At 46.4% G+C, this 26,114-nt stretch overlaps 1 protein-coding gene across 1 annotated transcript; it reads left to right on the plus strand.

Moving 5' to 3' along the window:
• The first annotated feature begins 2,402 nt into the window (after positions 1 to 2,402).
• LOC119950696 (steroid 17-alpha-hydroxylase/17,20 lyase) lies at positions 2,403 to 24,775 on the plus strand. The gene is made up of 8 exons (XM_038773346.1): positions 2,403 to 2,764; positions 7,527 to 7,665; positions 9,084 to 9,313; positions 9,503 to 9,589; positions 13,111 to 13,320; positions 14,373 to 14,542; positions 22,242 to 22,345; positions 23,701 to 24,775. The coding sequence occupies exons 1-8, from the start codon at positions 2,453 to 2,455 to the stop codon at positions 23,967 to 23,969; spliced, it is 1,521 nt and encodes a 506-aa protein (XP_038629274.1). The 5' UTR covers positions 2,403 to 2,452; the 3' UTR covers positions 23,970 to 24,775.
• Positions 24,776 to 26,114: the final 1,339 nt, after the last annotated feature.

Consider the following 26,114-nt stretch of genomic DNA (forward strand, 5'->3'; position numbering starts at 1 on the left):
CAGTGGGGAAAATTCAAGAGTCCATTATCAAAGATTTTATAGCAGAGCACTTGGAAAATAGTGGTAGGATCGGACATAGTCAGCGTGGATTTATGATGGGGAAATCAAGGGCAGCACGGTGGTGCAGTGGGGTAGCCCTGCTGCCTCACGGCGCCAAGGTCCCAGGTTCGATCCCGGCTCTGGGTCACTGTCCATGTGGAGTTTGCACATTCTCCCCGTGTTTGCGTGGGTTTCACCCCCACAACCCAAAGGTGCAGGTTAGGTGGATTGGCCACGTTAAATTCCCCTTAATTGGAAAAAATGAATTGGGTAATCTAAATTTATAAAAAAAAAAAAATGATGGGGAAATCATGCTTGACAAATCTGCTGGAATTCTTCGAGAATGTAACTAGTAGAGTTGATGAGGGGGAGCCAGCGGATGTGGTTTATTTTTACTTTCAGAAGGCTTTCAACAAAGTCCCACATAAGAAATTATCGTGTAAAATGAAAGTGCATAGGATTAGGGGTTGTGTATTGAGATGGATGAAAAACAGGTTGGCAGACGGGAAACAAATACAGTAGTAGGAATTAACGGGTCTTTTTCCAAATAGTAGACAGTGACTAGTGGGGTACCGCAGGGATCGGTGCTGGGACCCCAGCTATTCACAATATATATTAATGATTCAACTGATGGAATAAAATGCAATATCTCCACAATTTGCAAATGACACAAAGCTGGGTGGAAGGGTGAGCTGTGAGGAGAATAGAGATCTTTCAGTGTGATTTAGACAAGTTGGTAGATGCAGTATACTGTGGATAAATGTAAGATTATCCACTTTGGTATCAAAAATGGAAAGGTAGATTATGATCTGAATGGCCATAAAGGGAATATGAAACGAGCCCTGGGTGTCGTGGTACCAGTCGCTGAAGATACAGGTACAGCAGACAGTAAAGAAGGCAAATGGTATGTTGCCCTTCATAGCGAGAGGATTCGAGTACAGGAGCAGGGATGTCTTGTTTCAATTATACAGGGCCCTGGTGAGGCCACACCTGGAATATTGTGAGCAGATTTGGTCTCCTTTTCTGAGGAAGGATATTCTTGTTATGGAGGGAGTGCAGCGAAGGTTTACCAGACTGATTCCTGGGACGGCGGGACTGACGTGTGAGGAGAGATTGTGTTGGTTAGGATTGTATTCGCTTCGCTGGAGTTCAGAAGAATGATGGGGGGTGGGGGGGGGTCGCATAGAAATCTACAAAATTCTAACAGGACTAGATAGGGTAGATGCAGGAAGGACGTACCCGATTGTAGGAGTGTCCGGAACCAGGGGCCACAGTCTGAAGATAAGGGGTAAACCATTTAGGACTGAGATGAGGAGAAATCTCTTCAACTAGTGAGAGGCTTGGAATATAAAAGCAGGGATGTACTTCTGAGGCTTTATAATGCACTAGTTAGGCCCCATTTAGAATACTGTGAGCAATTTTGGGCCCCATACCTCAGGAAGGACATACTGGCACTGGAGCGGGTCCAGCGGAGATTCACACGGATGATCCCAGGAATGGTAGGCCTAACATACGATGAACGTCTGAGGATCGTGGGATTATATTCATTGGAGTTTAGGAGGTTGAGGGGAGATCTAATAGAAACTTACAAGATAATGAATGGCTTGGATAGGATGGACGTAGGGAAGTTGTTTCCATTAGCAGGGGAGACTAGGACGCGGGGGCACAGCCTTAGAATAAAAGGGAGTCACTTTAGAACAGAGATGAGGAGAAATTTCTTCAGCCAGAGAGTGGTAGGTCTGTGGAATTCATTGCCACAGAGGGCGGTGGAGGCCGGGACATTGAGTGTCTTTAAGACAGAAATTGATAAATTCTTGATTTCTCAAGGAATTAAGGGCTATGGGGAGAGAGCGGGTAAATGGAGTTGAAATCATCCATGATTGAATGGTGGAGTGGACTCGATGGGCCGAATGGCCTTACTTCCGCTCCTATTTCTTATGGTCTTATGGTGAGCCTGTGAAACTTGCTACCACAGGACGTAGTTGAAGCCAAAACACTCTGTTTTCAAGAAGCAGTTAGATATAGCACTTGGGACGAAGGGGATCAAAGGATATGAGAGGAAAGTGGGATTAGGCTATTAAGTTGGAGGCTCAGCCCTGATCAGAACGAATGGTGGAGCAGACTCAAAGGGCTGAATGGCCGCCTCCTGCTTCTATTTTCCAGGCTATGTTTCTATGTTATGTTTCTATTAGTGCCAGAGTGCCCTCTGCAGGTAGATTTCATCAGCCTGTGTGGTTTTGTCTGATTGGGATTGGCTGGGAAACAAATATGTTGAGTTTTAGATTATTTTGCATCATCTCCTTGTAGATGATAACACTGTGTCAAGGCTCCGATTCTCCAACTTATAAAAGGGTTAGAGTCTGCCTTTGTTCCACTTTAGATTCCAGCGACTGGCTCCGGAACACCAGAGAAGATGAGCCTTGTGCTGCCCGCACTGATCCTTACTGTGGCCTTTGTGATCTTCTCTGTGACCAGCCTAATTCAGAGAAAGCTGAATGGAAGCAGATTTCCCAAAAGCTTGCCATCGTTCCCACTGATCGGAAGCCTGCTCAGCCTATGGAGTGATCTCCCACCTCACCTGCTCTTCCAGAAACTCCAAAAAACATATGGGAATACCTTTTCCCTGATGATGGGTCCGCACTATGTGGTGGTGATCAACAGCTATCAACATGCCAAGGAAGTCCTCCTGAAAAAGGGAAAAATCTTTGGTGGCAGACCCAACATGGTGAGATTGTGTTGTATGTGGACAGGTCACTTTGGCAATTGCATGGTCAGCTAACAAACTGTATCATACTCAGAACTTTTCATAGTTTATGCCCTCACAAATTATATTATGCTTGTGGAAATTTAGATCATTTTAAAACTTAATTTGTAGACATGCAACATTTTTCTTGCACCTTATTTAAAGAGTTTAAATTTTTTTGCTTAAAGCAGGAGCTGTATTCTGTTCCTCAGCAATCAGACTGTGGTAAGCCCTTGGTTGATTTTCTGTACTTTGGAAACAGGAAACTAATTCTCTCGGATTAACTGTGGAGATTTTATTACTGCCTCATTTTGATTCCCCAGCTCCAATTCATCGCCACAATTTGTCCAACTTCTACTCTCCCTGAGTCTTCCCCTACTTCTAACTTTGTATCACGACTTGCCGAGGCTTTGCGCTTACTCTGCATAATCCTAATAAACAGCTCATTTGGCTCAACCGGTCCATTAATGTCCCACGTGGGCCTCCTCCTGGCCCTTTGTCATCACCTCATTCTTATACCGTTTGATGTCCTGTGTTTACCAAGCTTCCTCTAAGGTGCACCCTTGAGCACTGACTCTTCACTTTGGCCTGTCTGTATAGAAACGTGCTTGAAGGAAAGTGCTTCATTCACAGCACCTTTTCATGTATTTTAGTAACGCTAATGTTTGCTGGAGCACAGTGTGCTGGTGAAATTACGCAGCAGATACAGCTTGGAAGTAGGTCATTTAACCTGGCTGAACTGTGCTATTCTTTATGTTGCTTACAAGCATCCTTGCACCTTAGTTCCCAGTGAATAATTTGCCGCCACATTGTTGAGTTCTCTTTTTTAAAATAAATTTAGAGTACCTAATTCATTTTTTCCAATTAAGGGGCAATTTAGCGTGACCAAAGGGCAGCATGGTGGCACAGTGGTTAGCACTGCCGCCTCACGGCGCCGAGGTCCCCGATTCGATCCCGGCTCTGGGTCACTGTCCGTGTGGAGTTTGCATATTCTCCTTGTGTTTACGTGGGTTTCGCCCCCACAACCCAAAAGATATGCAGGTTAGGCGGATTGGCCACGCTAAATTGCCCCTTGATTGGAAGAAAAAACGAATTGGGTACTCTAAATGTATTTATTTATTTTTTAAAGTTAGCGTGGCCAATCAACCTACCCCGCACATCTTTGGGTTGTGGGGGCGAAACCCACGCAAACACGGGGAGAACGTGCAAACTCCACACGGACAGTGACGCAGAGCCAGGATCGAACCTGGGACCTCGGCAGCGTGAGGCAGCAGTGCTAACCACTGATTGTTGAGTTTTCATTTTTAATATAGTTGAGGCTTTCATATGCCCCCCCCCCCCCCCCCTTTGATAGTTTCTCACGTTGGTCTTACCTGGGCCAAGAGAAGCGGGAGTATGTTTAATTAAAAGACGCTCCTGTGCTGCTGTTAACACCAAGTCCTGTTCGATCTGGACGGAATATTAACAGCAAGGAATTCATGCATAAAACAGGGCACAATCTGGAACAAACCTTCCTAGGGGAATTTTAGAATTCCTGCCTTGCTGTAAACGTCAAACAATCCATCCTCCACATTTTGCTTCCTCGGTGTTGAAACCAAGATTTATCACCTTCAATAACTCAGTTTCTCCCAGCACTATGACAGTGCCAAAATCTTCATCTTAGATACAATTACAATACATGTACAGCCCAGAACCATTCACCTGAGGAAGGAGCAGTGCTCCGAAAGCTAGTGTTTGAAACAAATCTGTTGGACTTTAACCTGGTGTTGTAAGACTTCTTACTGAGCCCAGAAGCAGGCCACTTGGCCCAAACATTCAATGCTTGTACTCCAGACAAGCCTCTTGATTTAACCCTCTTAACAGGTCCTGCCATCCCCTCTCTCTCTCTTGTGCCTATCTATTCACTCGTGGTAGCAAGCTCCATATTAGAACATAGAACATAGAACAGTACAGCACAGAACAGGCCCTTCGGCCCTCGATGTTGTGCCGAGCATTAATGACGTTTTCTTTACTTCTCTCCTGGATTTATTAGTGACCATATTTTAAATTTAAAACTTTGATGCTCTTTGGTCTTTCTTCTCTCTCCATACTTTTGAAATTTGAATTTTGTGTCACATCAGCATTTCACCTCAAACCACTCTGACTTCCCTCCAGCCTTGACCATTGACATAATTGGCTATTGTTACAGATTATACTGTACTCCTGAAGCTCTATCAGTAAATATCATTAATTCAGTACCTACAGGGCAGCACGGTGGCCTAGTGGTTAGCACAATCGCCTCACGGCGCTGAGGTCCCAGGTTCGATCCCGGCTCTGGGTCACTGTCCGTGTGGAGTTTGCACGTTCTCCCCGTGTCTGCGTGGGTTTCGCCCCCACAACCCAAAAATGTGCAAAGTAGGTGGATTGGCCACGCTAAATTGCCCCTTAATTGGAAAAAATAATTGGCTAATCTAAATTTAAAAAAAAAAAATTCAGTACCTACAACCCTGCTTCTGGACTCAACATTGCTGCAAATCGTGCAAATAGAATTCGTGCAACACCAATCTTTCAAATGTTACATTAAGTCTCTGTATCCTTTTAGTGCATCTTGAAACAGATTTATGACGTACCTTCAGCAGGATGGCAGTACACAAAAAAGTGCTTTTATATTGCGGTTTTCACAACCTCAGAGTGGACCAAAGTACTTTAAAACCAAAGAAATACTTAAACAAAAATGTTGTCTCTTGTTTGAATGTCAGAAGCACGGCAGTCAATTTGTACACAGCAAGATCCCACAAATGGCAATGGAATCATGACCAGACAATGTTTTTCAATGTCAGATGTCTTTCATACACTCGTTATCACTCTTTTCATTCTTCTTTGGGGTGTGGGCGTCGTTGACAAGTCCGGCATTTATCGCTCATCTGGACAAGGAGCTGTTTAGCACCCTGGGCTAAATCGCTGGCTTCGAAAGCAGATCAAGGCAGGCCAGCAGCACGGTTCGATTCCCGTAACAGCCTCCCCGAACAGGCGCCGGAATGTGGCGACTAGGGGCTTTTCACAGTAACTTCAGGGGCTGGTTTAGTTCACTGGGCTAAAATCACTGGCTTTTAAAGCAGACCAAGGCAGGCCAGCAGCACGGTTCGATTCCCGTACCAGCCTCCCCGGACAGGCGCCGGAATGTGGCGACTAGGGGCTTTTCACAGTAACTTCATTGAAGCCTACTCGTGACAATAAGCGATTTTCATTTTCATTTCATATGGTGATAGTGAGCTGCTTTCTTGAACCGCTGCAGTTCAAGATGATTAAAACTGCATCAATGACTTCTGAAGTTCAGCCTGTCTGGAGTAAGGGAGGGATGGACGTTGCAGTGGAAATGTAAATATATTCACAGTTTTAACTGTGAATTGCCCCCAAAGCTGCAATTGTACGTGATAACCACATCATGGGCAGAGTTCTCCCAAGCACCCACCAGCGGGTTAGATGGTGGGTATGGGGGGGAGAATATGGTGGGAGGGACAGAAATCAGGAATTTATAGTGGGATCTTCTGCTGGTCCTCCATACTTTGCTCCGCTTCATTCTGTGTATCAGAGGCTTGGATCATCATCTCCTGGCTTTTGCTCTTCCTATTTTTCCAGCTCCATGTCTGGTTTGAAGGTATTTCCTTGGGTAGTTGTTAGTTTAGGGTGAGGAGGATGGGGTGGTTTTGTTGTTTTAGTGTCCAATTTATGGGTTAAAAGGGGCTAAATTGAAATTTCCAAGGGGAAGCCACCTTTTGTGCAACTGTCCAGCACATCGCCACCACCAGAGGTCAACACAACTCTTAACCTTTCATCTCATTATCTCCCTCATGCAGCGTACTCCTTTCTCCTCCTTGCAGATAACAAACTAGATTCTTTACTTCTGACAGCCCATCACGACCCAGATTGATTCTGGGGAGGAAAGGATTGATCTATGAGGAGACGTTAAACAGTTTGGGCTCATACTCGCTGGATAAGAGGGGTACTGATCGAATTGTATAAAATACTAAAAGAGATTGATAAAGTAAATGTAGACCAAACGCTCCCCCTTGTAGGGCAATCTAGAACCAGAGGTCACAGATATAGGCTGAGGGGCGGTAGATGTAGAACTGAGATGAGGAGGAACTACTTCTCGCAGAGGGTGGCGAATCTGTGGAACTCGCTGCCCCATAGTGCGGTGGAATCTGAGTCATTATAATTATGATCTTTATTAGTGTCACAAGTAGGCTTACATTAACACTCCAATGAAGTTACTGTGAAAGTCCCCTAGTCGCCACATTCCGGCGCCTGCTCAGGTACACGGAGAGAGAATTCAGAATGTCCAATTCACCTAACAAACGTGTCTTTCGGGACTTATGGGAGGAAACCGGAGCACCCGGAGGAAACCCACACAGGCACGGGGAGAAAGTGCATACTCCACACAGGCAGTTACCCAAGTTGGCAATCAAAGCACTCTGCTACCCTGCCGCCTAAAAATGGTTTCAATAAGGAGATAGATATATTTCTGATTTAATAAAGGTTTTAAAGGGATATGGGGAACAGGTGGGGAGGTGGATTTGAGACCAGGACGAGATCAGCCAGGATCGGATTGAATGGCAGAGCAGGCTCGGAGGGCTGAATTGCCTACTTCAGCTCCTAATTACTGTGTTCCAATGTAACCCTCACCTCCCCTGTGATCAATGTAACCCAATGTTTCAATGTTAAAGCACGGCATGTATGATGTCTTCTCTCTTTCTCGGTACAGGTGACTACAGACTTGCTCACCAGAGGTGGCAAGGATATTGCGTTTGGAAACTACTGTCCGGGCTGGAAGTTTCACAGGAAGCTCGTTCATTCCGCCATCTCTCTGTTTGGCGATGGATCAGCAACTCTCGAGAAAATGAGTGAGTACACTTCACAGTCCCCCCACTGACTATTCCTTATGACACCTCTGATGGCACATTGCGTTTAGTAGTGGCCGACTGAAGCATGCCCACAAACAGGGCCCAACGTTCAATCCTCACCCGGCACTGACTCACTGATCTCAGTGGCAGTGGTTTGAGGGATTTGATATTAGAGAGGAGAAGATTGGGCAGCGTTCCTGTTTCACTGTGTTACCCGCAGCTGGAAGTGAGTGCAGGTGAAGCAGGAGCTGCTTTAGTGGGCTAAACAGAATGCAGAACAAGGCCAGCTGCGTGGGTTCAATTCCCGTACCGGCCTCCCCGAACAGGCGCCGGAATGTGGCGGCTAGGGGCTTTTCACAGTAACTTCATTGAAGCCTACTTGTGACAATAAGCTATTGTTATTATTATGGTCCTTCTTACTGCCCAGGTTCAGCCATAGATAATGGACAATCATCTAAATTACCAGAGAATGATTAACATCTGTAAAATATTTACTCTAAACAATCTACATCTTCAAGTGTTTGGAAGGGCAAAGTGGTTATTTAGAACAATCAGCCCCAGGCAGTGTGAAGTTAGTTCTGTAACCAGGAAAATGTTTATTTACGGAGCACCTTTAGTGGAGGGAAGAATAGTACGGCTCGATGGTGACTCTCTCCCCTCTGAGCTGGAAGGCCCTGCTCTAAGAACCACTCCAAGGAAAGATTGTTCACGTGACTCAGAGCAGGTTCCTTTCTAAACATCCACACCATTCTCCAAAGGGAGCGAAACAGGTGTGACGATATTCACAAAAAAGAAGTGTAGAGAAAGATCCTAAAGCAGCACGGTAGCACGAGTGGATAGCATTGTGGCTTCACAGCGCCAGGGTCCCAGGTTCGATTCCCCACTGGGTCACTGTCTGTTCGCAGTTTGCACGTTCTCCCCGTGTCTGCGTGGGTTTCCTCCGAGCGCTCCAGTTTCCTCCCACAGTCCAAAGACGTGCAGGTTAGGTGGATTGGCCATGATAAATTGCCCTTAGTGATTAAAAAGGTTAAGGGGGTTATTGGGTTACCAGGATAGGGTTGAAGTGAGGGCTTAAGTGGGTTGGTGCAGACTCGATGGGCCAAATGGCCTCCTTCTGCACTGTATGTTCGATGTTAAAGGGGCTTCACAAATGTGCAACCTGAGATAAAGGAATGTCGAACAGAGGAAGCGTAGAAGAGACAAACAGAAATGCGGAGGAATGCCCGCCTTGAAGAAGTTATGCACTCCTGCCCAACAGGATTTCTGTCGGTCTCTTCTATCTTGCTCACCACCATTGCTTTCAAAACAACTAGATGTGTATCTTTCTTCAGTTTTGATGACCTGCAACATGAATTAATATACTGGCCGTCCTAGTTCTAATAGTTTTCTCCGCTTTGTTGTGTGCTGATGATGAACAGTTTGCCAAGGAGTTGCATCGGCTTGCTGTACGTTTGAACATTTTCTCGATTCACCGCTGGACATCATGCCTGAGGTGACTCGAGCCGTCACCAATGTAATCTGCTTGCTGTGTTTTAACTCGATGTATGAAAAAGAAGACCCGGAGTTTGAGAAAATGCTGGAGTACAGCCAAGGCATCGTGAATACTGTGGGAAAGGATAGCTTAATAGACATCTTCCCCTGGCTCCAGGTACTTCATTCTCAATCACTATTTCCATTTGTAATTTGAGCCTCTTAGACTCTGACGTAATCTCGGTTTGTGGATGGTGTTTAGCAATTCCCATCATGGGTGGTGTGCAAGTATCTCTGAATGCAAATCCTGAGCACATTAACCTCCAGTTGGAGACTCTGCAATAACTGTCTCTCTGTTACTTTATAGCTATTTCCCAATGAAGATCTCCATACTCTGAAACAATGCATTGCAGTTCGAGACAGCATTCTTCAGAAGAAATTTGAAGAGCACAAGGTACTTTGATGTGAAATGCACAATACCCTCAATTTCATTGATGTTATGGAAGAAATCGAATGGATATGTGATATTGCGTTCAATCAGATCAGTCAATAGTTGAAGAAATAGGAATATAGAAACAGGAGTTGGCTCTTTCGAAGTTTTACCCTTCTATCTGACACAATTTCCATTTATCTCTTCTATCCTGTTCACCATCATTGCTTTCCAACTAACTACAGTTGACCTGAAACATTAACTTATCTTCGACTCATAGACTCCCTACAGTGTAGAAGGAGGCCATCTGGCCCATCAGGTATGCAAAGAACACCTCCTTTAGGCCCACTCCCTTGCCCAATCCCCCTAACCCCACCTAACCTACACAACCCTGAACACTAAGAAGCAATTTTAGCATGGCCAATCCACCTAACCTGAACATCTTTGGACTGTGGGAGGAAACCAGAGCAGACACGGGAAGAATGTGCAAACTCCACACAGTCACCCAAGGCCAGAATTGAACCCGGGTCCCTGGCGCCGTGAGACAGCAGTGCTAACCACTCTGCGGCTCCTAAATCTGGCAAGGCACATGGTAGGAAACACTTGAGCTGGTTCCACTGTTCAATGAGATTATAGCTGACCAGTAAACTATATGGTCACTTGTTTCCCCCATTTTCCCTGGATTAACAAAACTCGATCAATCTCAGCTTTAAAGTTAACAATTGATCTCGTGTCAATTTCCATTTCTGGAAGAGCGTTCCAAACTCCTACCAGTCTTTGAGTGTCGAGGTATTTTTTAGTTCCACCCTGAAAGATTTGGTTCTAATTCTAAAACTCTGCCCCTTAGTCCCCAACCTGCAGAAATAGTTTTTCTGTTCCTCTTAGTGTCTTCAAAACTTCAATCGAGTCATCCTTTAATCATTAAGTATAAAAGATTAACTATACAATCCGATGTTTGTAAATCCCCGTGAGGAAGTGTTTTTCCTGGTATTTCTCCAATAGTGTGCAATCATTTTTTTTTAAATATAATTTTTATTGGAATTTTTTACAGAAAATATAAAACATAACGACAAACAATGAAATGCAACAAAATAACCCATAATAACTGTGACACCCCCAGACCGTATCGGCGCATGTATCACATCCCCCCACCCCCCAACCCTAATGAACAACAAAAGAACTTTAAAAATATTAAAATTAAATAAACAAACATAGTCATTGTCGGCCCCCCCCCCCTTTTCCCTCCCCGGGTTGCTGCTGCTACTGTCCCCGTACCCTATCGTTGAGCCAGAAAGTCGAGAAAAGGCTGCCACCGCCTAAAGAACCCTTGTACCGACCCTCTCAGGGCGAATTTGACCTTCTCTAGCTTAATGAAACCCGCCATGTCATTGATCCAGGTCTCCACGCTTGGGGGCCTCGCATCCTTCCATTGTAGCAAGATCCTTCGCCGGGCTACTAGGGACGCAAAGGCCAGCACACCGGCCTCTTTCGCCTCCTGCACTCCCGGCTCCACCCCAACCCCAAAAATCGCGAGTCCCCATCCTGGCTTGACCCTGGATCCCACCACCCTCGACACCGTCCTCGCCACCCCCTTCCAGAACTCCTCCAGTGCCGGGCATGCCCAGAACATATGGGCATGGTTATAGTGTGCAATCATTACCAACGGCATCAAAGATGGCTTCAGGATATTTGATTGCAAGGGTAATCGGAAATCGGCAAAAGCCGATCTCGGGCGGGTAAAGTGGCGGTGAAGCGACCAACAGCAATGGCTATCCCTCACTGTATCACTGGCGGGGTGTCCTCTGATTTATCCGCCTAGCCAGCAATTTAGTCAGCCGTGGATCGGGGGCACCATTTCTAAAGGACACGCCACTGCAAAGAGAGAAAAGGAGTTCACCCTGGAACCCTCTGGCGTCTTTTTCAGTAATTCATTTACGGGATGTGGGTGTCGCTGGTTAGGCCAGCATTTATTACCCATCCTTATTTGCCCTTCAGAAGGTGGTGGCGAGCTACCTTCATGAACCGCTGCAGTCCTTCAGGTGTAGGTACACCCACAGTGCTGTTAGGCAGGGAGTTGCAGGATGTTGCCCCAGCGACAGTGAAGGAACGGTGATATATTTCCAAGTCAGGGCGGTGAGTGACATGGAGGGGAACCTCCAGGTGGTGGGGTTCCCAGGCAGCTGCTGCTCTTGTCCTTCTAGGTGGCTGTGTTGTCTAAGGAACCTTGGTTAGTTACTGCAGGTTTCCCCCATGGTACTGCCAGGGGGTAGTGCCAGGCCAGTGCTGGGGCTTGACCCTCCTGAGTGCTTCATTCAGCCGAGGTTCCCTGGGAGCGGTATTGGGAGACCAGTGGTGATTCAGGCCATTCTGCCGTCACACCACCATGGATGGATTTTCTGATGGGGGAGGGGGGGATGGTTCAGGTGGAGGGGCCTAATAATTTTATGTTAATATATTCAAGTGATGTTCCTGAAGTTGATAAATCGCAAAGTGAGAAACTTCTCCCCAGATAGGGATTGAACACAATAATTCTGCAGGCTTTATATCGCACTTACCCAAAGGCTATACCCATTGGAAGGCTGAGAGAGCTCCCAATACTTTGGCTTCCTCCACTAAGTTCCTGTTCAAGGTTCAGGCGAGGCCATTTGCCACATCTAGTTCATCCCATCAATAGAAAGCGAAGATCCCTCTCCCAAGACAGCAGTGATCAGCCTCCTGAACGATTGCCGAATGTTTTCCTGATTGGATGGCCATTCCAGGTATTAACCTAAATATGCACAAATTCTCCCTGATATCAATTCCAAAGTTTGCTTTGACCAGATAGGACCTATCGTATCTTGTATCTTGATTGTACCTTTATCTTCCTCCCTGGAGTCTTGGTCACCTTGAAACTGTTCTCATGATGAAACCTTTCTATTGAGTTTACCTATAAAGCTCTCCTCACTCATTCAACTCCATCCCCATTTAAACTGACCATTCCAACTTTTTCCACATGATCAACCCTAGGGATCCACTTTCCGCCGTACAGCTCCTCTCAATATTTCTCTTGATGCCATGGTGACTGGAACGGAAAACTGCATGTAATAAATAAGATAATTAGTGGGCAGCACGGTAGCACAGTGGTTAGCACTGTGGCTTCACAGCGCCAGGGTCCCAGGTTCGATTCCCCGCTGGGTCACTGTCTGTGCGGAGTCTGCACCGTCTCCCCGTGTCTGCGTGGGTTTCCTCCGGGTGCTCCGGTTTCCTCCCACAATCCAAAGACGTGCAGGTTAGGTGGATTGGACATGCTAAATTGCCCTTAGTGTCCGAAAAGGTTAGGAGGGGTTATTGGGTTACAGAGATAGGGTGGAAGCGAGTGCTTAAAAGTGGGTCAGTGCAGACTCGATGGGCCAAATGGCTTCCTTCTGCACTGTATGTTCTATAAGGTCTAACTACAATCTGTACTGATTCAGCAGCTCAACAAGGCTTTTGTGAGCAGCCTGTTTTCTCATTGTAGTTGCTAATTATTTATTCGATCTCTTGTTCTGTTCCCTCCCACCTTCCAGGCAAATTATAGCAGCGACTCTGTAAATGATTTGCTTGACACCTTGTTAAAAGCCAAGATGAACGCAGAGAATAACAACAGTTCCGCATACGAGGAGAGACTCTCAGATGACCACTTGCTTATGACAGTGGCGGACATATTTGGGGCCGGGGTGGAGACGACTAGTACCACACTCGCATGGATGATAGTTTATCTGCTGCACTATCCTGAGGTAGGAGAAACATTTAAAGAAAGACATACAACATGGATAACAGGAGTGTTGTACAGTATTTATCGCACAAACATTCAGCTGACGCCAATGTTAATGCTTCATGTGGGTTTCCGCCCAGTCTCTTATCAACATGTCAATTTATTCCTTTCTCCCCCCCATCTGTTTACCTAGCTGCCCCTTAAATGCATCAATGTCATTCGTCTTAGCTACTCCTTGAGGTAGCGAGTTCCATATTCTTTTTATTTATTATTTTCCAATTAAGGGGCAATTTAGCATGGCCAATCCACCAATACCCTGCATCTTTTTCTTTTGGGGTTGTGGGAGTGAGACCCATGCAGGCACGGGGAGAACGGGCAAACTCCACACGGACAGTGACCCAGATCGAACGCGGGTCCTCGGTGCCGTGAGGTGGCAGTGCTGTAAAAGTGCAGGTTATCATCGGAGCTTGGACTCTCTGACTGAACAGAATCCCACCGCCTCCATCTATCTACATGAACTTAATTTGCCATTTTAATGCCCTTTCCTACCTGCATCCCCGCATTTAAAAATCTGGGCACCTTTTTATAATTCCGTAAGACCACGAGAGATAGGAACAGGAGGAGGCCATTCGGCCCCTCAAACCTCCTCCGCCATTCAACAGGATCATGGCTGACCTGCCATTCCTCACGTCCACTTTCCTGCCCTTTCCCCGTAACTCTGGATTCCCTTACTGATCAAGAATCGCAGCCTGAAATATACACAATGACTCTGCCCCCCCCCCCCCCCCCCCTCATAGTTCTCTGTCTCAAGGAATTCCAAAGACCCTCAACACGCAGTGAGCTGGAGATTACGCTGTTTCATACCAATAAGAGATGTTTTTAACAAAAATGTGAAATATAGAAATAAACACCAAATAAAAACATTGAATAGATTCCAGGTAGATTATCCTACATTACAGTGCAGCCTGCACTTCAGAAGAATCTCATTGGCTGGAAAGCACTTCACCCCGTGATAGGCCTATCTTTTTGGTAGGTCATTCAGCTGAATAGTCTGACGCTTTGTTTTCATTGCAGGTGCAGAAGAAAATACAAGAGGAAATCGATAGCAACATTGGATTTGAAAGGACTCCTCAAATGAGTGATAGAGGCAATTTGCATTTTCTAAGTGCAACTATCAGTGAAATCCTCCGAATCCAACCAGTATCACCGCTCCTAATTCCCCACATGGCTCTGGAAGACTCCAGGTAAATATATCCACATGTCAACGTGGACATGGCCTGTTCACTGCATTCTGGTCCTTTCTGCATCTGGGCCCCTGTGTTTCTGCTCACCCTAGTTTCTTACCATGGAGAAAATTCTCTCACTCCAAAGTGCGCATGAGCTTGCACTTTCCGAGCTGAACGCCATCTGTTATTGCCATACCCCCATTCAGCTAAACCATTAATAATCTTTTGCAACCCTTCTGCGCTCAACCACATAACTTAGCTTCAACAAACTTGGCTGTTCCCTATTCCTGTATATGTGGGGGGGGGGGGGGTCACATTCCTGTATATGGGGGGGGGGGGTCACATTCCTGTATATGTGGGTGGGGGTTGGGGGGTGGCAGTCAGATGCCTGTATGTGTGGTGGGGCGCAGTCAGATTGCACAGTTGGCTAAATGGTTAGATTGCCTTCCAGGATAGTGCAAAAAACGGCATGGATTCAATCCCTGTATTCGCTGGGGTGGCTTTGAGGGCTGTTGTGTTTGGTCCTTTATACCTTACGAAGGAGTCCACAAAACACTTCGACTCGTGCAAACCAGAATCTTTTACTGAGTCTCGTGTGGTGAGATAGCAATCCGATACAGAGCATGTCATCATGGTGTCTGCTAACTACTCCTCTGGAACTTGCACCTAGCACTGACCATTCACATGTACATCTTGTTACCCTCTCAATCTTCTTCTGAAGATGGCCGGATGTCACATTGAGTCACAGGTCACATGACCTTGGTCTGAGACCGCATGGGGCGCGCCTGTACCGCCACCTGCTGGTTGGAGGTTGCACGCCTTCACACCTATGATGTATTCCATGGGCATATCACCACAGGGGTCAACCTCCTCGCTTTGCTCCACACTGATATCATGACATAAACTATGCCGTGTCTGCGTGGGTTTCGCCCCCACAACCCAAAAATGTGCAGAGTAGGTGGATTGGCCACGCTAAATTGCCCCTTAATTGGAAAAAATAATTGGCTAATCTAAATTTATAAAAAAAAAAAATGACATAAACTATGGACGCGATTCTCCGCTGCCCACGACGGGTCGGAGAATAGCGGGAGGGGCGTCCCCAAAATTTTTCACGCCCTCCTACTATTCCCCCCCCCCCCCCCCCCCCCCCCACGGCCGCCCCACGACACGAATCGCTGTTCGTTTTTTTACGGCGAACAGCGATTCTCCCCAGGCTGATGGACCGAGTTCCCAGGCCTTTACGGCCGTTTTTACGGCAGCAAACACACCTGCTTGCTGCCGTCGTAAAAACGGCCGCAACATGCCCGTTCTGGGCATCCAGGGCCCCGATGGCCCGCGATCGGTGCCCACCGATCGCGGGCAGTGCGTCCGTAACAGACGCACTCTTTCTCCCTCCGCCGCCCCACAGGGGCGGCCGAGGGAGATGACGGCCCCGCACATGCGCGGGTTGGAGCCGTCCAACCCGCGCATGCGCGGCTGACGTCATCGTGCGCGTCAGCCGGCGTGATGCTTGGTGCGCGGACTTAGCGGCGGTCGCTAAGGCTGCGATGCCGTGCTTCACGGGGCCCCGCTGCTAGCCCCGCCCGGGGCGGAGAATCAGGTCCCAGGAGGGGGCGCGGAGGTTGCCGTGAAACACGGCCAGTTTCACGGCAGCCTTTACGATTCTCTGCATTTGCGGAGAATCTCGCCCTATGGTTAGCAAGCCTGGGACAATGAGGAAGGCACAGAGAGAGAGAGAAAGAGACAGAGAAAGAGATTCTTCACCTAAGCCATTGATAAATGTAGCAAATCACTTCAGCCCCAATTACGATCCCTGAGCTCACCACGAATCACATCCTGCCAATTGGAATCTTAGAGTGGCTATGACACAAAAGCTGGCCATTCAGCCCACTTTGTCTGTGCTGGCTTCTCTGCAACAGCAATTCAGCAAGCCCTCACCTGTTTCTGTAGCCCTGAAGTTCTTTCCTCTTCAGATAGTTATCCAATTCCCCTTTGAAAGCTGCAATTGAATGCAACAACCGCACTGATCGGCAGTGCATTCCAGATCCTAACCACTCGCTATATCAAAATGCTTTCCCCATCTCGCCCCAGGTTCTTTATCAATCACCTGAAATTGCTGTACTTTTATTCTTGGCACTTCCACCCTGGAAATTTCTCTCTATCTGCTCGGTCCAAACATTTCATAATCCTGAACATCCCTATCAAATCTCCTTTCAACTTTCTCTTCTCGAGGGGAGCAGCCCCAGCTTTGCGAATCTATCCATGGAACTGATATCGGATTGGAAGGTATAAACTTTATCCCCATTCTCTGTCTCCTATATCCTAATCCATTCCAACCATGTCAACACAAAGGTCAGCACGCGGCACAGTGGTTAGCACTGCTGCCTACGGCGCTGAGGACCCGGGTTCAAATCCCGGCCCTGGGTCCGTGAGGAGTTTGCACATTCTCCCCGTGTCTGCGTGGGTTTCACCCCCACAACCCAAAGATGTGCTGGTTAGGTGGATTGGCCAAGCCCCTAGATTGGAAAAAGAAATCGTTACTCTAAAATTTATTTTAAAAAAACAAAACAAACAAACCATGTCAACACATCACAGAATCACAGAATGGTTATGGTGCATAAGGAGGCCATTCAGCCCATCATGACAGTACCAGGTCTGCAAAGGAGCACCATTACTCAGTGCCATTTCCCTGTATTTTCCCCATACCCCTGCACATTGTTTCTATTCAATAATTATCTAATGCCTCGATTGAACCTGCCTTCACCACACTTCCAGACCCCAACCACTCGCTGTATGAAAAGGTTTCTTCTCAAATCACATTTTCTTCTGTGACCTCTCATTCTTGATACTTATATAAGCGGGAACAGTTTCTCCGTGTCTACCCTGTTTGGCCCCCTCATGATTTTGAACATCTCTATCAAAGATCCTCTAAGCCTTCTGCTCTCCAAGGAGAACAGTCCCAACCTCTCCAATCCATCCTCACAACTGAAGTTTCTCATATATTCCTGTAAACCTCTCCTGCACTCTCTCCAATGCGTTCACATCCTTCCTATAATGTGGCCCCCAGAACTATGCACAATATTCCAGCTGAGTTCTCACTGATGTTTTGTATATGTTCAGCGTAACCTCCTTGCTCTTGTACTCTATGTCCCTGTTAATAAAGCACAGAATATTATCTGCATTATTAACTGTTCTCTCCACCTGTCCTGCCACCTTCAATGACCAATGCACAAGTACACCCAGGTCCCTCTGCTCCTGCACCCCTTTAAGAATTTTACCCCTTATTTTCTGTTGTCGCTCCATGATCTTCCTACCAAAATGCATCACCTTACCCTTCCCTGCGCAAAACTTCAAAACTTGATTTGCCGCCTCTCTGCCCAATCTTTGTCTTTGTCCTTTTGAAGTTCCATATTGTCCTCTTCAAAGTTTACAATACTTCCAAATTTCATGTCATCCGTAAATTTTGAAATTCTCCCCTGCACATCAAGATTTAGAACAGTAATATACATCAGGAAAAGCAAGGGGCCCACTAGTGACCCCTGGGGAACACCACTACCAACCATTCAGCCCAAAAAATATCCATTGACCATTACTCTGCTTCCTATTATTCAGCCAATTTCGTACCCACGTTGCTACTAACCCTTTTATTCCATGAGCTAAAACTTGTGTATCAAATGTCTTCTGAAAGTCCATGTACACCACATCAACAGCATTACCCTTATCAACCCTTTCTGTTACCTCCTCAATAAACTCCAACAAGTTAGCTAAACACAATTTCTCTGTTAGAAATCCATGATGGCCCTTCCTAATCAACCAACATTTTTCTATGTGGCTACTAATTCTATCTTGTCTAATTGTTTCCAGAAGCTTCCCCACAACTGATGTTAAACTGCTCTGTAATTACTGGGGCTATTCTCACAATCTTTTTTGAACAAGGGCTGTTGCTCGTTTTACTGGAGTGTGATTAACACGCCTCCGTTTAAAGGCCGTGTGCTTAACACTGCTATGGCTCTGTATGTAATTATGCTCGGAGTCGCCAGGTGCCGTATTTAGACACCGTCACAAGTATATCAAGGTCAGGTTCAAAGTAATAAATCTGTACACCGATTAGTAAGTCCAAACGATTGGTGTTTATTATAACAAATATAATAAATACACATGCATACGCTAAAGAGACTAACTTACTTCTAATATTAAACAACTAAATACTTATCTAGACAGGAACAGGCAAGGTCAGGGAACAAGGCCTTCGTCCCGTTCTTGGTCTGCAACTCTCTGAATCGTAAGGTTGTCACGATCTAGCAAGGTCTGGATCACGTAGTGATCGTTGTATTGGCACTTACAGTTCGATGGCTGATGGCTCATCGGCTGGTGATGAAACTGGAGTCAGGATGCAATGTAGCAAGCAAAGCAGAGCAGAGCCGGAGCAACAAAACAGACCGACCCATGTGCGGGGTCTATTCTTATAGGTCCTAGAAGTCCGTGCCCCCTTGGGGCGGTTCTTTTACCTGCCAGGTATCGATTGGGCCTTTCCCAATCGATATCTTCCAAACCCTCCAATCTGAGGGTCGTTCCTCGATGGGTGGGGCGGTCCCTACGGTTCTTTGTGTTGGTTACTGTGGCGCCATTCTGTCTGGGCGTCTACGCAAAAGTATCCATTGATACTTAAATGTTTCTATTGTGCGGGGTCTGGATCTGGATCACCTCATTACTATGCAGATCTGTTTCCATTTGCACCTTTGGCTGAAACTCTGCACCTGGCCAAAAACTGGTTTCTGTACGTGCAGAATGCAAATTAGTCTTCTGCAAACTGCTTGTCCTCACTAAGACTGTTTTTCCCTGCAGCCTTAGCAGTTCTCCATTTTGTAGCCCAGTGTCCATCTTAGATGGCTACATGGCGCAACATTTGCAATTCTCCAGTCCTCTGGCACCTCCCCTCAGACTGGAGTAGCCTGGAAGATTATGGCCAGCGCCCCTGCAATTCCCTTCAATATCCTTGGGTGCATCTCATCCGGTGCCTTGTCAACTTTAAGTACCAACAGACGTGGCGTGGCGTCAACGGCAGACTTTCAGATCATTCCTCAAGCAACACTTCTTCGTATCAAATTTGAACTCTTTTAAGAACAGTTTCCTTGTTTGTCTCTATGGCCGAGGTAGCATCTACCTCCGTGGGAAATAGAGATGTTTGCAAAGTATTTGTTTTATTACCTCAGCCATGTCCCCTGACTCCATGTGTAAATTCCCTGTTAAGTCTCTGAACAGCCCCCTCCTCCTTTAACCACACCTTTACTATATGCCTAGAGAAGACTCTCCCCTAAACCTTCTATATTTCTCTTGGTTCTCAACTGTGTTTTCTACCTGACACCTATCGTAAGCACACATTTTCTTCCTTATCTTAATTTCTATCTCCTTTTTCATCCTTGGAGCTGTGGATTTATTTGCTCTACCTTTGCCTTTTAAGGGAATGTATATTCACTCTGTCTGGACCATTTTTGTTTTGAAGGTAGCCCATTATTCAGCGGCGGTTTTTCCCGCCAAACCTTTCGTTCCAGCCTAACCGGCCCAGCTCCGTTCTTGCCCCACTGAAGTCGTCTCTTCCCCCAGTTAATTATTTTTACTCTGGATAGCCTTTTCTATCATCATCCTAAACCTTATGATACAATGATCACTGTCTGCTGAATGTTCCCCACTGACACTCGATCTACTTGGGTCCATCTCCTTCCCAAGAGCCAGGTCCAACGGTGCAACCTTTCTAGTTCGACTGGACACACACTTCTATCGACAATTTTCCCAAACACAATCTGGAAACTTTTGCCGCTCTCCGCCTTTACACTATCACTGCCCCAGTTTACATTGTGTAATTGTAATCCCCCATTACAGCTGCTCTGTAATGTTTGTACCTCTCTGTAATTCCCTGCAGATTTGTTCTTCATCCTTCTCACTAGTTGGTGGTCTATAGATTACACCAAGAAATATAATTGTTTCTTAGCTTGAGTTAAATGCGTTCTGTCCTCTGGGACAGCCTCTTTCTCCAGCACTGCAATGGTCTCCTTGACCAATATCGCCCCCATCATTCTTTCCTTTCCCATCTTTCCTGAATACCTTGTACCCGGGAATATTCAACATCCCATCCTGCCCTTCCTTGAGTTAGGTTTCTGTTATCGCCACGACATCATATTTCCACAACGCAATCTGCCCAATTGGATTGACTGTACTCTGTGCATTCACAGACATGCTCGGTAACCCTAATTGAGACATTGTTACTTTCCCCCTAACTTCGACTTCACTTAACTTTACTATTCTCTATACCAGTGCTTTCTGTTCCTCCCAGTATTTTGTGCATCCTGGTATTCCTCTCTAATATTTCCTCTTGGTTCCCATACCCCTGTCAAGTTAGTTTAAAACCCTCCCACTATCACGAGCAAAACGCCCACAAGGTATTCAGTCCCAGAGCTCTGTACAGGAGCCTGTCCCAGTGTCCCAGGAATGTAAAGCCCTCCCTCCTGCACCATCTGTCCAGCCATGCGTTCATCTTGCCTTTTCTGTACTCACTTACATGTGGCACTGGGAATAATCTGAAGATGATTACATTTGAGGTCTTGCTAACTTTCTAGCTAGCTCCCTAAATTCTGATTGCAGGGCCCCATCCCCCTTCCTACCTTAAGGCATTGGTACCAATGTGGAACACCTACATCTGCAAATATTTCAGTGTTTCAGGCCGAGGACTGTCTGTCAGAGCTGTTGGAGATGTAAGAGGTGTTCACCCAATTCTTTTTTTTTCTAATTAAGGGGCAATTTAGGGTGGCCAATCCACCTACCCTGCACATCTTTGGGATGTGGGGGCGAATGTGCAAACTCCACACGGACAATGAGCCAGGGACGGGTTCAAACCCGGGTCCTCAGTACTGTAGGCAGCAGTGCTAACCACTGTGCCATGTGCCATCCTTTTAAAAAATAAATTTAGAGTACCCAATTTTTTTCTTCCAATTAAGGGGCAATTTAGCGTGGCCAATACACCTAACCTGCACATCTTAGGGCTGTGGGAGTTAAACCACCGCAGACACGGGGAGAATGTGCAAACTCCACATGGACTGGGCCGGGATTTGAACCTGGGACCTCGGCGCCGTAGGAGTATTTCATAAGCTTCTATCAGGTCTTCTCTAAGTTTCCTTCGGGTAAATAGATCCAGTTCTTATCGGAGGAAGTAACGAACCTCTGAGCCAGAACGTTATGAACTCAACCCATCCCAAAGACTTTGAGCACATGATCCAGGTTGGCAGTGCAGTGCAGTGGAGTTGCTGCACTATCAGGAATGCCAGCTGCTGAACAAGGTTTGAAACCAAGGCCTCACCTGCTGTCTCAGGTAGACATAAAAGATGCCAAGGCATGATTTATAGAGCAGTGTGGCCTGACCGATATTAATCATCAACCAACATCTGTAAAAATAGGATTATCCGATGATTTATCATCTTACTGTTTGTGTAAACTTCCTTTGTGCAAATTGGTTGCTGGGTTTCCTGCATTACAACAGTGACTACACTTCAACAAGTCTCTCAATGGCTGAGAACATGTTGGGACATCCCACAGCTGTGTAAATGCCGGTTTTCCTCTCCTTTCTTCTTAGGAGGCCACCTTTTTTAAAAATCCATGTTCACATACTGAGTGATGCAGGTTTATTGATTCTAATTCCAATAAATTCCAATGTGTTGACTTATAGCATCGGCGAGTACACGGTTCCGAAAGAAACTCGTGTAATCATCAACCTCTGGGCAATTCATCACGATGAGAAGGAATGGAAAAATCCAGATGCCTTTGACCCAGGTGAGAGCTTTCTAACTTTACCACCTTGCGGACTCAACATCAAGTTCACCAATTTTACACTGTAACCACTGCTGTCGAGTAGCGGGTGCTGGTAACGATTCTGCTGTCACCTTCAAACTAATGTTTTCTTTCTTTCCTTATCCCATTGCCTTTTTGCCCTGCACCATCGCTCCTTTTGTCATTTAGTTTGCCCTGTCTACCATCCACACGCCTTTCCTTTAATTTGTTCCTGTAATATCCTGCATGGGAATAGTTACCTTCCCCGTGATACTCACAGAGTACAACCTCCCCTGCTGGGGGCGGGGATTTCTGGTAACCTCTGTGTAGACGGCACTGACTAGATAGAGACCCAGAAAGGATTCACTGGGCAGCGTATATACCGTATTGTAAATAAATCGCAATGTGTCCTTATTAAAGTTCCCTGTCTCTAAACCTCTTACATCTCCAACAGCTCTGACAGACAGTCCTCAGCCTGAAACACTGAAATATTTGCAGACGTAGGTGGGGGGGGGGGGGTACCTGAGCTATCCCCCATAATATGGTGGGCAGGTAGAACATCAGCCAGTCCAACTACCCTCAGCCTTCTGAGGCTCTTAAATCGCCAATCAAAGGCCGCAAAAGTCTCTTCCCAGCTCCGCTATCATGAGATGGTGGATGGGGCAAGGCAGAACGAGGAAGGCCAGCCCACTCTTTCATGACCTCAGGCTAAAAAGGTGGGAAGGACGTGGGGGTAGCTCCTCCTGCTGGTACCCTTTGGGAGCATCCCTCCCCCCCCCCCCCCCATCCCGTTTGTGCCTCTCCACCAGCCTACAAAACCTGATCCGCCCTCTCATCTACTCCACCCCCTCTGCCCCAATTCCCAAAGGTCCTCTATCCCTTTGAACCAGGTACCCCAGATTTCTCTTAATCCAGTTGTCTCCTTGCTTGGGACTCACTTGTAGTCCCAGCAGCGGCCACTAGTTGCTCCTGGTGGTGCTGGAACCCTTCAGCGGCCAGCCAATCAGAGGCTTGCTTTCCCCAATGGGCAGAAGTGCCACTCTCAGCTCGTGAAGGCCGCGCCTGGTGTATCATCTCTCAGGGGCAGCCCTCTCTTTAAAGTTGGCCAGCTGAAGATAGGATTTTCTACTGGAGGATGGAACCAAATTGCGCCCCTTCCCCCATCCTGTAAAACCCATCCTATTATCTCCGTTTCTCACTCTCCACAGATGCTACCAGACCTGCTGAGTATTTCCAGCTTTTATTTCAGATTTCCGGTTTCTGCAGCATTTTGTTTTGTGTAGAAGCATTTGACCTAAACGGATTGGCTATATAAATATATTAAATAAATACAATAAATCTTTTCTTCTCTATTTCAGGCCGGTTCCTGGATGAAGATGGGAATCACATCTACTCCCCTTCGGTTAGCTACCTGCCTTTTGGGGCCGGTGTCAGGGCTTGTGTTGGAGAGGTCCTGGCCAAGATGGAACTTTTTCTCTTCACGTCTTCCTTTCTCCAGCGCTTCACTGCCCAGGTTCCTCCCGGCCAACCCCTGCCAGACCTGGCAGGAAAATTTGGGATTGTCCTTCAACCAGCAAAGTTCAAAGTGCAGCTCAAACTCAGGAAAGCATGGGAAAATCGCAAGTAACGCAGCGGAGGGCAAACTGTCGCGGAAGTTGCGAGGCACCAATCGGTCTTCGCAAAACCCACTCACTGCATTGGAACAATGGAAGCGATTGCAAGCCTACCGAAAGGGCTCGAGGGGCTGAATGGCTCACGCCTGCTCCTTTTTCTTTATGTTCTGATTATGTTCTATTGGGCCACATATCTGCTCAGTATAGTAATTTACATATTGCTTGGTCTTATGCGTTTAAGTGTATTCATCACCGATTTAATTTTTATAATGTATAAAGCTGCGGGAAAATAGTAAACATAAATTGCAAGCACATGTTCGGCGAAAGGCATTCAGAGTGGGCTAAGATAGAGTTTACAGAAAGTTTAATTCCAGCTCCAAACAGAAGGGTCCTTGCAAACAACAATATTCGGGTCAAATGCAAATAAGGTTTCAGGGATGATTTTAGGATCGTTCCAATTTCCACCCAAAAAACATGCCACAATTCAGGGTGTTGCGAAGCCTTCCTGATTGAAATTGCCCCAGTTCATGTCAGTTCCAGACTGTGGGCTCTAGTCCCTAGACCAGATTCAAACTGCTTAAGGATGGACACTATCTGTTGGCCTCATCAGCGATGCCCACATCGCGGAAATTAATTTTTTAAAAACCATGTTTTATGCGGGTCTCCTCGAATCCACAGAATTCCTACAGTGCAGAAAGAGGCCATTTGGCCCATCTAGACTGCAACGACGCTCCGAAAGATCACGCTAACTAGGCCCACTCCCCTGCCCCATAACCTCATCTAACCGATACATCTTTTGGAAACTAAGGGGCAATTTGTCACGGCCAATCCACCTAACCCGCACATCTTTGGACTGTGGGAGGAAACCGGAGCACCCGGAGGAAACCCACGCACACACGGGGAGGACGTGCAGACTCCGCACAGTCACCGGAGGTCGGAACCAGACCTGGGTCGCTGGTGCTGAGAGGCAGCAGTGCTAACCAATGTGCCACGATTTGTATTCCATCAGCCTGGGACAGACAGAAAAGCTGGAGCTCAGGCTGGAAAGTTAGTTTGTTTTTGGTATGTCAAAGAAAGCTATCCCTTATCTCGGAGCCTGGATTATTATTTGTAGATAATATTCTTCAATGACAATGATTCGACGATTTAATCCCATTTATTCAGCTCTTTAATGGTGTCAGAGTCCAGCAAGGCAAAATTTGGAATAAAACTACCTTTAATTAAAGGTCTGAATCGTGAAACTGACCTCTTCAAAAACGGTTTGGGTAGAAGGGTGTCTCTTGGTGAGATTCCCCATTAAGTCCGCAGACAAGACTGCCTCTTCAATTCATGTACTGATTGTTGCTTCAATTGGCTGTCATTGTCCTGGGAAGTCACCAGCATGCATTCCATCAGCAAAATAAACAGATATTTGTGATGCATTAGCCATCGATACAACCGGACCAGTGCTGATTTCCAAATGTTGTGTTAGACGGTGTTGCTGAAATGGTGTTACATCCAAGGCAGTTTGGCCATCCTTGTGTCCGATAGGCTCATCTCCGGGCATTGAGAATGACCTTTTCCTCTACTAGTCCCTCCCAGCTTCCCCAACACGTTAACCCGTCAGGTGACAGAAAAAGAAATGCCGTTACAGTATTCTTGTCTGCATTTGCTTTTTGTTATTTTCGTTATACTTGGGCTACAATACAATTCCTTTGATGTCAAAGGGAATTTGGTTGTGGCATGTTGATCTAAATGCTGCAATGTTTACAGATTGGATTAGCTCCTTATTAATGGTTCTGATTTGTATTAACACATACATTACTTTTGCTGTTCAGGATAACGTTCCTTGTCTTGTTTCTCTAAAACGGAACTTTTGACGAACATGTGAAGTTCCATATATATGGACACATACAATTATTCAAATGCAACTCCTTTATTCCACACCAACTAATGGGAGTTTGTTAAATGCACTGCAACTCTTGTTTATGCTCCGTCCACACATTTTGTTCCCTCTCGTTTTGACCACTCCAACTTCCTGGCCAGCCTCCCATATTCTATCCTCTGCAAACTGGAGGTTGTCCCACCCCAAAAGCCATTACCCCTCTCTGCTTCAATGTAATGAAAGGTCTCAGGGTGGTTCACAGGAGCATTAGGCAAAGTGTGACACCAAACCACAC

The sequence above is a fragment of the Scyliorhinus canicula genome, chromosome 16, assembly GCF_902713615.1.
Source record: "Scyliorhinus canicula chromosome 16, sScyCan1.1, whole genome shotgun sequence".
NCBI classification, from domain to species: Eukaryota; Metazoa; Chordata; class Chondrichthyes; order Carcharhiniformes; family Scyliorhinidae; genus Scyliorhinus; species Scyliorhinus canicula.